Genomic DNA, 12,766 nt, shown 5'->3' with positions numbered 1-12,766 from the left:
CCGTTTTGCACCACCCCCTCCCATCTCAAAAATAAGGAACAGTCCCTATTTGGTATCAGAATTATTACACCATTATGTATGTTTAAAAAAAACAAAACAAAAAACGGTATCGTCATAGCCATTTTTTTTATTATTTGCTACTAACTATAAAGTATCCTATATACATCTAATTTTCACATTGTTTCTATCGTTTATTATCTTCAATATTGTAGTTTTTAGTCATATGTCAGCGACGATTACTTTTATTTTGTAATGATCGCCCGGAAGTAGTAAAAAACCTGTCTCTGTTAGCATTTTAGCATAGCTGGCGAACAGAAGTGCCTACCTGCCCCTGAAGAAAACAAAAGTCCCGCACTGGTGGGACACCTGTCATCATGGCTGTGTTGTGGTATAGACTGTGACAACTATCGCCAAGATGATGAACGACATCATAGAGGAGCCAGAGAAGGACAACCTGCTGGAAGCTCAACCCGAGCCACAAGTTTTGTCGGTAATGTCAGCTAAAGCTAGCCCGGCTAACGCTAGCTTGTAAATAGAAACTGGGAGGCTAGCTGATTAGCATAGCCTGTGTTTTTTGACACTTGTTTCGATGAGACATGCTTACAAAATTGGTTTCGATAGGTTACGCTCTCTGCCATTAGAAACTGCCAAGTTTGACTATAAATTATATCGAATGACGTCATTTTTAAATACATAAAAGCGTAAAGTTGTTTATCTGTAACTAAAAACCGAAGGGACTGCTGGGAAAATCTGGAGGAGTTTTCGATTTTAAATGACCTGGAGAATGACTTAAGCTAACTTTAAAACAGATCAGAATGATTCATCTTATTAAATACATACAGAAACAAATGAGCATTATCTTTGAATCACATTGGATTTGCTCTAAAGACTGTAGTGTACCCCTAAAACGTATTGTATTTTCATGTAACTATTACGTGATGTCATGTAGTTGTTATCTTAGTGTCTTGTCATTTACTTGGCTGCCACATATGAATTTGAAATACAGATTTTCCTTCATTTGTCCATCTTCAGGGGCCCAGTAATGGCACAAGACCTAAGATCACTGATGGAGGAATCAGGCCTGTGGAGAAAAGAGGACCTTACATCATGTCCAGAGCTTCAGCAATCCACCTCAAACTACGTAAACATTTTGTTGACTCATTATAACTAATGCCATCGTTATTCCCGGCTGCAGGTCAGGAGTCTTCTCATAATTGCTGCTTGTCTAAGTTCAGCTGTGGTACTATTGTACAAAACACTAAGTTGAGCATCTAAAGACTGTCGAATGAGCAGCTTGCAGTTCAGTAGAGCCTGAGTCATGTGACACTGATGAGTCACCTACAGTTTCACTCAGTGTGTGAAAGCAGATACAGTTTTTGTAATGTAGCACACAGCTTACATTTATCACTATAATTTTTAACCTAAGTAGATCAGAATGTTTTGCTGAATTATAATTGAAAAGGTTTCTGCAACAAAAAATTCTGCACCGTGCACCGAAGACTGTCTGGAGATTCTGACTCCAGTATTTATTTGGCATCAACAAGAGGGACTTTATGTAGCTGCACATTCCTGAGTAAAGCAAAGTAAATGTCTTGGACACGGAGGATTTCCACACAGAGAAGAGGTGATGTCGTGATGTTGGTGATGAAGAGATGTCGGGTTTTATGCATGGTAAATTGAAGATGGTGTGAATCTGTCATGTGAGATTGGAGGGACACATTGCAAAAGGCACATGACATCTCACAGACTCTTTAGTCTCTGATTTTAGTATGTTCACACTCACTAAATAGGAAAGCGAAATGTAACAAGTAGTGGAACTGAGTTTATCAGGTGGACACATAAATGAATATTGGGATCTAATTTCTAAGGAGCTGCCTGTTAAGCACAACTTGAAAACATGTATTATAATGTGCTTAACATAGACACATTTTGAAAATCCCCTACAAAGTTAAGTTGTTATTCTCCTCACATTGAAAAAATGTTAACATTTAAATTTTTTTCTTGTACTCTGTTTGCAGGCAGTGCTCTTGATTGAATTTGTTATCCCCACACATCACAACACCTGTTCAAGGCCATTCTTTTGTTAACAATACAAAGTAAAAAGAATGGGCTGAACAATTATACTGACATATATTTGGTTTCACATAGGCAGGTGAATTTTTTATAATCAAATATACAAGGCTAACTATGTCATCCTGTTCCTTCGAGGGTTCAGGGGAGCTGCAGAGCTGCTTTTACCTCAGTATTCATAGTAAGAGGCAAATGATAGGAGTGCTAAATGGTTAAAGACAACCTGCTGTCATTTAAGATATAAATGATAAAAGTGAACTTCTCAAGAAAGTCTTCAGCAATAAAAGGTTTCCAAATGTCTTCATTTAAAATATAATCTTCCTCAATGTGCAAATGGGCAGTTATTTTTGTTTTGTTTTTTTTACAATCACTGAAACACAACTGTCTCACATACCAGTTCGTGTAGATACACAAAGTTTGAGTCTTGTTTTAAATCAAGAACAAGCTTTACGAAAGTACTGATTGGAATTAAACTAATAGTAACAAGGTCTACTTGGATCATGAGAACTGCACAATAACAGAGAAGTGAAAAAACTGTATATTAGAAGAACTCATGATTAGAAAAAGCAGTTTAAATCCAATTTATTATATATATTTTTTGCCATTATCTTTAAATATGTGCAGCATTTTAATGAAATTATTGTCTCTGTCAGTCTTTGAAATGTTTAGAATCTACAACATAAGTGCTAAAAAATTGTAAAACATCATCATTGATTTTTCTGACTATCAAAACCTAGTGATGTCAGATTTTCTCAAAGACCTTATATGTGCTGAGTGTGTATGTAGGAAGCTTAACTCCTACACTGAGATAAGAGTATCTTTTCAAGATATGGTGTTAATAGCACACTAAACACTTTCTATGTGACCTGTGCTTTGATTTTCATCCAGACAGTCCTAGTCGGCATACAAATGTCTCTTTCATTATTCATAGAGAAACACAGGGAGATGGCAAGGAAAGCACTGAAGAAGAAAGCCCTGTCACCAGGACCTCCAGTGATGCATCAGCCCAGACAAGGAGCTAAGAGGTAAGAAGAGGAAGTATGATAAAGGAAAGACAATGCTGCTTTTTATGATATCAGCATAAAGCAGGGGAGTAGATGTTTGTTTTGGACATTTTTACAGTTTCTGGTTCTCCTTTTAGGACGGTGAAGTATAACAAGGGCTACGCTGCTTTGAGTCAGCATGCTGAGGACACTTTGGTTGCACTGGACTCAGACAGGTAAGGTTGCACCAGGTATAGAGGTGATAGTGTTGTTGAATTCCTACTATATGCAGTAAACTGAGCTCTGACAAACACACTGACATTCTACAGTAGATAGATAGAGAGATAGATAGATAGGTACTTTATTGATCCCGAGGGAAATTTAAGTAACCAGCAGCATAATAAACATACAGAATAGAATATAGCCCAATAAATATATAAGCAATATATACAGAGAAAAAGAGAGATGCAGAATATGCAAAAACGCAAGATATAAAACAACAATAAACAATAAAAACAGTGCAATACCAGTATGAACAGTGCAACAGTGCAAACAGTGTTTATCTGTGTGAGGAGGAATTGAAGAGTCGTATGGCCTGTGGGACAAACGACTTCCTCAGCCTGTCAGTGGAGCAGGACAGGGACAGCAGCCTGTCACTGAAGACACTCCTCTGCCTGATGATGATGCCGTGCAGAGGGTGGTGGGCATTGTCCATGATGCAGAGCAGTTTGCTGAGAGTCCTTCTCTCTGCCACTGATGTGATCGAGTCCAGCTCTGTGCCGACCACAGAGCCGGCTTTTCTTACCAGCCTGTCCAGCCGACACTTGCCACAACAGACTGGTAGAACATCAGTAGGAGTTTCCGGCAGATTTTGAAGGACCCCAGCCTCCTCAAGAAGTAGAGCCTGCTCTGAGCCTTCTTGAGGAGGGTCTCGGTGTTGAAAGACCAGTCCAGTTTGTTGTCTAGCTGCAGCCCGAGGTATCTGTAGGTCCCGACCACCTCCACATCAGACCCCTCAATGGAGATCTGTTGCATAGGCGGCCTGGACCTCCGGAAATCCACCACCATCTCCTTGGTCTTGGTAGTGTTGATCTGCAGATGGTTTGCCCTGCACCATGTCACAAAGTCCTCCACCAGGCTCCTGTACTCCCCCTCCTGTCCATCCCTGATACATCCCACGATTGCAGTGTCGTCAGAGTACTTCTGCACATGGCACGACTCAGAGTTGTACTTAAAGTCTGATGTGTACAGAGTGAACAGGACAGGGGAAAGAACAGTCCCTTGTGGTGCGCCAGTGCTGCAGACCACCGTGTCAGAGGAGCAGTCCCTCAGCCTGACGTACTGAGGTCTCCCTGTGAGGTAGTCCGTAATCCAGGTCACCAGGTGTGATTCCACCCCCATATCTGCCAGCTTGTCTCTCAGTAGAGGGGGCTGGATCGTGTTGAAGGCGCTCGAAAAATCAAAAAACAGGATCCTCACAGCACCACTCCCTGTGTCCAGATGAGAGTAAGCCCTGTGTAGCAGATACAGGACGGCATCGTCCACCCCGACCTCCTCCTGGTAAGCGAATTGGAGTGGGTCGAGTGCCTGGCGAACCTGGGGTCTGATGTGGTGCAGCAGGAGCCGTTCCAGGGTCTTCATAATGTGTGAAGTCAGGGCAACTGGTCTGTAGTCATTCAGCACACTGGGGTGTGCCTTCTTTGGAACTGGGATGAGGCAGGAAGTTTTCCATAGTAGAGGGACCCTCCCCAGTCGCAGGCTCAGGTTGAAGACATGCTGAAGAGGCTCCCCCAGTTCAGCAGCGCAGGACTTGAGCATTCTTGGACACACCCTGTCTGGCCCTGCTGCCTTCGTGGGGCGGAGTCTCCTCAGCTCTCTACTGACCTGCTCTGCAGTGATGGTGGGGGGAGTGGGGGCATTGTCTACTGAGGATGCAGCTGATGGTGTTGAAGAGGTGTGAAAGTGGGTGCCAAGAGCAGTAAGTGGGGTGTGTGTGTGGGGGAAAGCCTTTGCATCTAGCGGAGGAGGAAGAGACTCAAACCTGTTGTAGAAGTGGTTGAACTGGTTTGCTCTCACCCCATCCCCCTCTGCTGAGCTGGTGGTCTTTTTGTTGCAGCCTGTGATGGTTTTCATGCCATCCCAGACCTCCCTCATGCTGTTGTTGCCCAACTTCTGCTCCAGCTTCCTGCTGTAGGACTCCTTTGCTTCTCTCAGTCGGACCTTGAGTTCTCCCTGTACGCGCTTCAGCTCTGCCCGGTCTCTGTCTTTAAACGCCCTCTTTTTCTTGTTGAGGAGGTTTTTGACATCGCTGGTAATCCAGGGCTTGTTGTTAGGGAAGCAGCGCACAGTTTTGGTGGGAACAGCAATGTCCATGCAGAAGTTCAGGTAGTCCGTGGTGCAGTGTGTGACCCCCTCAATGTCCTCGCTGTGTGGTTCTTGTAGCACACTCCAGTCAGTACACTCAAAGCAGTCCCTCAGAGCATCCACTGCCTCTGGAGACCATTTCCTGAAGGAGCGTGTAGTTGTGGGTTCCCTGAGTACCCGTGGTTTGTATAGGGGCTGGAGAAGGACAAGATTATGGTCTGATTTCCCCAGAGGGAAGGAACAGTATGCATCCTTCACATTGGCATAAAGGAGGTCAATTGTCTTGTTTTTCCTGGTCGGACAGTTAACAAACTGATGAAATGTTGGGAGAGTAGAGTCCAAGCTGACATGATTGAAATCACCAGAGACTGCAATGAAAGCCTTAGGGTGCTGTGTTTGCAGCGTCGCGATGTTAGAGTGGATGACGTCACATGCCACCTCTGCGTCTGCCCGCGGAGGAATGTAAACACAAACAGCAATGGCATGGGAGAACTCTCTGGGCATGTAGTAAGGTCTGAGACTCACCGCAAGCAGCTCAATGTCCCGACAGCATACCGTCACTTTAACCGGTAGATTTTTCCTCTTGAGCCATTTCAATTTTTAATTGGTTTCCCAGGATGTCTCTCACATAAGCTTATACATCTAAAAAAATATGTCTTCAATTCTTTAGAGATTATTCTATTTTACCTTAAAATCATGTTCTAAAAGGATCATATGGTATGCTTGTAGAGATGCAGTGCAGCTGTGCTGATAGTATGAGAAAATCTGCAAAACATGTCCCAGCAGCTTTTTTCTATGTCCAGTTCTCCTTTCAAAAATTGTCACGATAGGAAAAGTGCATAATTAACTTCAAGCATATAATCAGATGTTATTTACTGGCAAATGAGGCTCATGTCATTAGAAGGTCCAGTGTGTAAGATTTAGGAGGATTTAGTGGCATCTAGTGGTGAGGATTGCACATTGCGACCAGCTATAACTTCTCCAAGTACAATTCCTTCGTAATTTTTTATTGTTGGGGAGGCCGCAGAGGTCACTTCTTCTCCAAAACAAATCGACAACTTGATTTAAGCCAGTAAAAACATGAAATAAAGCAGTTTCACCCTACAGATCAGTTCCTCCGACCCTGTTTGGCATGTCGGCCACAAATGGGCCACTGGCCTAGAACCTGCAAATGTGTGCTCACTTTTTTTTTCTCTGACAACTTAAGCTCCAGATGTTCAGGAGGTTTTTTACTTGGAGCTGAATTATCTGCAGAGATCTCTTTCTCTCCAAAACAATCGGACCCGTTGATTTAAACTGCCAAAAACACAGAATAAAGCAGTTTCACGTTAAAGCAGTCAGTGTTTTTTTTCTGAAACTGCTTCCCAGTTAGCAGGGAATTTTTCCCACAGCACTGACTAATGGTACCTACAAGTTGCAATAATGTTTTAAAGAAAACATTTTAAACTAATGTTCATCATTGGTATTTGTACAGATACAGATTAATTGTGCTAAGAGTGTAAGAGAATCAGTAAAACATGTCCCAGTAGAGTTTGTCAAGGTTCAGATCTCCTTTCAAAGAATGTTAGAGAAAGATTGCTAAATTCATATTGGTAATAAGATGTGATTACAGATGAAGAAGTCTCATGTTATTTAATCCATCATTTTCATTTTAGACATAAAATAATGTTACCTGAACATTTACCAGTACAAATTTTGGAAGTAAGTGTCCCTAAATACATTGCCAGGTGACACACATTTGTTTACATCGGAATGACAGAACCTGCCCTGCTTGTTCTTGTAGTGATGAAGAGATCGATTTTGAGCAGTATTCCTCAGGATACTCTTCAGCCGAGGTGAGTTTACCCCACGGGAACCTTTTTCAGATGCTTTCAGTGTCAGATACAGACAGTCTAATTGGCTGTGTGACTTTAATTGTGTAAGTCTGCAAAAATGAGTCTTTTGGCCATGTAGGGAAATAAATAGAGGATCATTTGTGTTATTATAAACCTTATCAGCAGCCAAGTTTCTATACAAAGTGGAAAATTATTTCACGGTTTTCTGTTGGATGGTCGCACAACCAAATTCTTTATTCAAATATTAAAAATGTGGTCAAAAGGGACAGGTTTGTCTCGAAGTGATATAATAATATATAACAAAAAGTTATTGTGTCAACAGCTGCCATACTTACATCAAACATTAAGTGCTAGGGCCAGATCTTGTCCGTGTGGGCATGCTTTCATACATTGTATAGGAACCATATATACTGCCGGCCTCTGTATGAGTAAATGTCAGAGCAAAGTGTATGGGGTTTTTTTTCTTCATTTTTTACCTTACTATTGTTGTTTTTCAGCCACACACACACACACACACACACTAAGCCTCTGGCTATTTCTTGATCTCAGATAGTAGCCAGGGTTGTTTGCACCGCAGTTTAGCAGACCCCAGTCTTACTTGTCTTACTTGTTGTCTTGCATTGCTGCGGAGTATTTGAATTTTGATCACAGCTAAAATACATGAAAAATGTATTTAATTTCAAAGTTAGAATTAGTTTGTGGATGTGGCATGAATTTCAGCTAAATATTCATGTACTGTATCTGAAGGGGATTAGGTGTGGGTGACTCAAAATCAAATAAAAAAAAAATCCAGCCTCTTTAGTGTGAATAGTAATCAACAGAGGACTGTTGGCATCATTGACAGCTTAATTTCAATCCATCAGTGATTCATGTCTGCGTATAGATCATGTTTTTCTTTGCCTGGCTGCTTATTTAACTTTGTTTCACCTAAATGTCCGAGTGCCTTAGAGCAAGTTAGAGGAGCTCATAACACATTAAAGAGAGAGCTTATTGACTTCTGGCTTATTTCCATTGTAAACAACTTATCTTATCTGGCTTAAAGCATCTCATGTTTGATATTTAGAGTTCAAATTTCAGAAAATTACATCACAAACTGTATTCTTACTGCAAATACGAGTATAAACATCTAATTTAGGACCATAGAGAATGAATACATATTTCTGGTGAGAACTTTATGTCCTCAACATTTAAGGTAGCAGAGCTCTCCATGAGTTCTTGTTATTCCTCAGCAGCAGTTTATTACTCACGGGTGGATAATTGATCTTTCAATCTGTTCAGAGCTGATCAGATCAGATCAGATCAGATCGATGAATGAGATGAGTAACCTGTACTGATTGAATGCAAACTTTTAAACTCTGCAGAAGGAACAGTTGAGATTCACTTTCAATGCACCTGATGTTCTGTACCCAGAGTGTGCTTTGCGCTCCCAGATGTGCGATGCATTATCGAACTGCATATATATATTTCAACAGCTCTCCTAACCAATGGTCCAGCTCCAAATAATAGAAAATGTATTTGTGGCGGCAGATATTTGATTTGTGGCAGGCTTCCAAAAATAGATGAATATGTGGGAAACCCTGGTGTGAAAAGGTCCCTATAAACAGAGTAACCTGAGTGAGATGTCTACCAGGTTTAGCCACCTTATTCTTATATGTGTCTGAGTTAGTGAGGTGCTTCTCTTTGCTCTCCAGGTCCATCCTGATTTAAGCAGGCAGCTGCTTCAGGACGGCTACCGTCTGGATGAGATCCCAGATGACGAGGATCTGGACCTGATTCCACCTAAAGCCATGGGCTCCTCTGTGTGCTGCTGCTCAGAGGGCCCGTCCTGCTCCATGCAGTGATGCAGATGCTGTGACTCGAACCTTGCAAAGGCTTTGCACCAGTTCCTGTCCCTGACTTAAGTCACTGGTGCCTGAGGCCTTCTTTCTAACCCAGCTCCACTGCTGTGCTGCCTGATGACTTCCAGCTCTGAAGCCAAACTCCTGTTCTTACAGGACTACGCGCACCGGGATCGCTCAACCCGCATGAAAACGCGGATGGACATAAGAACAAGCCTTATTCACTGTGACCACAAAGCTTGACCTGTTTTCTAAATTTTCTTTTTACGGAATTTCATGAAATGCTTACTGCGCCACTGCTCCAGATATGTCCTTGTTGTCCCGATGGGGAAATGGTCTTTTCTGCTCTGGTGAACAGGTCTGCCGCCCTCTAAGCAGGACATTCATACATAGGGTGTATGGTGTTTGCTGATTTGGATTTTCCAGTTATGAACTAACTGCTATATGAAGGCACCTCACATGATCACTTGCATTCCCTAACTATTGTTGCATTAACTGTGTGGGGTTTTTGTTTTGTTTGGTTATTTTGCTGTTTCTGTCCTCAAAAATCACAGTTTTCCCCAAAAATACATAGACTTTCATTCCAAAATCAAATGGCAACCACCTGGTGTAACTATGACACCTATTCCAACACACACAGCAACTATAGTTTTTTTTGTTGTTGTTGTTTATATATATATATATATATATATATATATATATATATATATATATATATATGAAACAAAGCACTAAATTGAAATAGGGTGTATGGCAAATGAGTGAAGCCACTTAGTTTCTTAATAGCAAATGTGTAATGAATGATAGTTGCCCCACTCCCAGCAAATAAGAGAAGCCTGGCTCTTTTATAGTCTTTGCTTCGTGTCAGTAAAGACAGAGTTCATTCCATTTTACAAGTTGTCATTGTGAAAACTGCGACATACCAAGAAGGACTCCCCCACCCGCTGCCTGTGGAGGATATAGTTGGAAAGAAAAACGTAATGAAAAGTTGTCCTTCAAAGTTGTCCATTGTTTGAAAGAGTAATATCTACTATTAGCACATGTTACCAAATTGATAGGTTTACAGACGACATTTGATTTTCAGTCTCTGTATTGTAGAAATACGTTTTATTCCAGAAACCCATATCCTCCACTTCAAAAAAACTGTTACAGAAATACTGAAGGCAAAATATGTTTCAGATAAACATAAAAGTGATCTCATTAGAAAACAATTTTGGTTCGATATGAAAATTTTTAATTAAAAAGTATATTAAATTTATTTTTTGTATGGAATAGAATTTGTGTTAGTAGCCTGTCCAGGATCTGGTATAACAATTGAAAAGGATTGTGCCGTCTTTAACACATCAATGTTTGGATGGCAGATTTGTAGTTGAAATATTTTATTTATTTTATTTATTTATTTACCTGTAAACTGGAGATGCTAAAAATAGTTGTTACAGGTTCAGACAAACCACATTTGCATAAGGATTGAGGCATTTGTTTACCCTCATTATTTGTTATATTTACATACGTCAGTTTAAACTATGTGTTGCTACTATTTGGTTTGTGTTACGATTTGTCTTGTTTTAAACACAATAGACACATGCGCTGAAAATTGTAATCTTTTTAAAATTATTTTCTTTTTCCACTAAAAAAAACAACAAAAAACTATCAGCTCATTCCTGTTACAGTTTGGGTCATATTTTTCTACTAACTGTCTGTCTTTATCTTTTTTTTTTTTTACACTGCATTAACAAAAACATGTTTAATATCAGAGCAAGTGATGGTCATCACTTTCTCAGGAGATTTTTTTTGTTTGTGTGTATGGGTGTACGCCTAAAAAGTAATTTGCCTCTCTCACACATTGGTAAAATAAGCAGTCTGAAGGTTGCATGACTGTGTAAGTGCATAGAGGTTTTAAGTTGGGATAAATGTGGGGCTGCTGCTTTACTCGCCTGCAGGCCACATGGTTTTTTCTCATGCTGTGATGTTGGTTATTACAATGCGTAACTCTCAGTCATGTAAATGAATGGTATAGCAGACCACTTGACCACCATAAAGACTTAAGGACCAGAAAGAAGATGACATTTTGTGCTAGAAAAAGTAGGAACCTTGATTTGTACTTTGCAGAGTCGGGATCAATTCACAAAGTGGATTCTGTCAGAACCCTTACAATGAAAATGCTATGGTGTGAAAATGTGTCAAATTATTAACATGAGAAATGTATGTTTCCTCCTCACAGCACTCCATTCCTCTAATGTGGGTGATTTCAAAATAAAAGCTGATTCTACTATTACATAAAGTGTGAATCACTTGACACAAGTGTGAGGTAAATGCTTTAAACATAATAGCTAATTTGAAAGTGTATTGACCCCAACTCTGGCTCTGCACAATGTTTTTATGTACACGAATATTGCACTTAACACCAGTGGTCAGTAGCAAGTACACTTGACTCACCTGTACTATGCAACTAATGGGACAATCTGCTTGTAATATGACATCGTGACGATATAGTGTTATTGAGTGCTAAATGCAATAACTTATTCAGTTATTTTATGATGTAAACACTAATCTTTTTTTATTTGATTGAACTGTTTATTGGTTTACATTATTGCAAATAAAACTATTATCTATAGTTCCATGTGTGTGAATGATTTAAATTATTAACAGTCATTTTCAAGAGTGCTTGTGTAAGGAGGTAGTTTGTCAGTGAAGCTTTTTAATTATATGGGATATAAATAAATTCCAAAAGGGTGAATGAAAAAAGGGCCAAACCATTATGAACACAGTGGTGGTTGTGTCCACAAGGGGGCAGCATGGAGCCATGCTACATCCTCAGTGCAATACCTACTGCTCTTCAATATTTGACTCCTTAAAATTTAGGTTTGCAGTATTTAATTTAGATATTGCAGCATAGTCATTATCACGTTATGTAGCATTCAAAAGAAAGCAGTAATACTGTAAACGGGCTATTTATTTATAACTTGTTCACGTGGTGTTTTGAATACTTAGTATAGGACCTGTCTCCATTGGTAAAAAACCAACAAACAAACAAAAAAACATTTCCAACGTTACAATTTCGTGTTTAAAATATGTTGATATTTCATTAATAGCATCCATGTCAATTATAATTGTATATTCATAGATTAATAGATTGTATTTTACACAATGACTAGTTAGGGACTTTTCAGTGTTCATCAGAAAAAGGGGGAGTTGCAAGGGTAGTTTTTTTTTTTTTAAAGTTTTTATTATTTTTATCTTCACCCTTCTCTTTATTAATATAACATTTAAAGCTTAGATTTTGTTATGTTTCCCAAGGGAAGTGTTCATTGCACATGATATGTAAAATGGCTTTTGGCTTTTTGAAAGTACAATAACAATTTCTGCTTTTACAGTTACTTGCTATGATAAATGGTGTGATTTTTGTAAATTAAAAAAAATAAAATAAAAATATGCCTCTCAAGCCTGCCATTGAGTTTGGGGGTTCAGAGGGTGATCAGAATTTAAAATAAATTCGACCTTATAGAGCAATATGTCCCACCCCTGAGCAAAAATAAAATCCTTATGTCCCTCCCCAGTGTTTAAAAAATACTTGACATGCCTCCCCCGTTTTGCACCACACCTCTCATAAATAATGAACAGTCCCTTAGTTTTTAGAAAACTTTAATCTACCTTTGCTCCTTTTTTTTAAATGTAG

General features: G+C 39.7%; 1 protein-coding gene across 1 annotated transcript; it reads left to right on the top strand.

The window, feature by feature from the left end:
- The first annotated feature begins 256 nt into the window (after positions 1-256).
- fam219b (family with sequence similarity 219 member B) lies at positions 257-11,704 on the top strand. The gene is made up of 6 exons (XM_042483843.2): positions 257-490; positions 1,033-1,141; positions 3,002-3,095; positions 3,212-3,289; positions 7,201-7,252; positions 8,944-11,704. The coding sequence occupies exons 1-6, from the start codon at positions 416-418 to the stop codon at positions 9,091-9,093; spliced, it is 558 nt and encodes a 185-aa protein (XP_042339777.1). The 5' UTR covers positions 257-415; the 3' UTR covers positions 9,094-11,704.
- The last annotated feature ends 1,062 nt before the right edge of the window (positions 11,705-12,766 follow it).

The sequence above is a fragment of the Plectropomus leopardus genome, chromosome 1 (genome assembly GCF_026936395.1).
Source record: "Plectropomus leopardus strain MGB_pleo_1.0 chromosome 1, ASM2693639v1, whole genome shotgun sequence".
Taxonomy (NCBI): Eukaryota; Metazoa; Chordata; class Actinopteri; order Perciformes; family Serranidae; genus Plectropomus; species Plectropomus leopardus.
The sequence above is the reverse complement of the archived record's forward strand: the minus strand, read 5'-3'. Positions and strand labels throughout refer to the sequence as shown.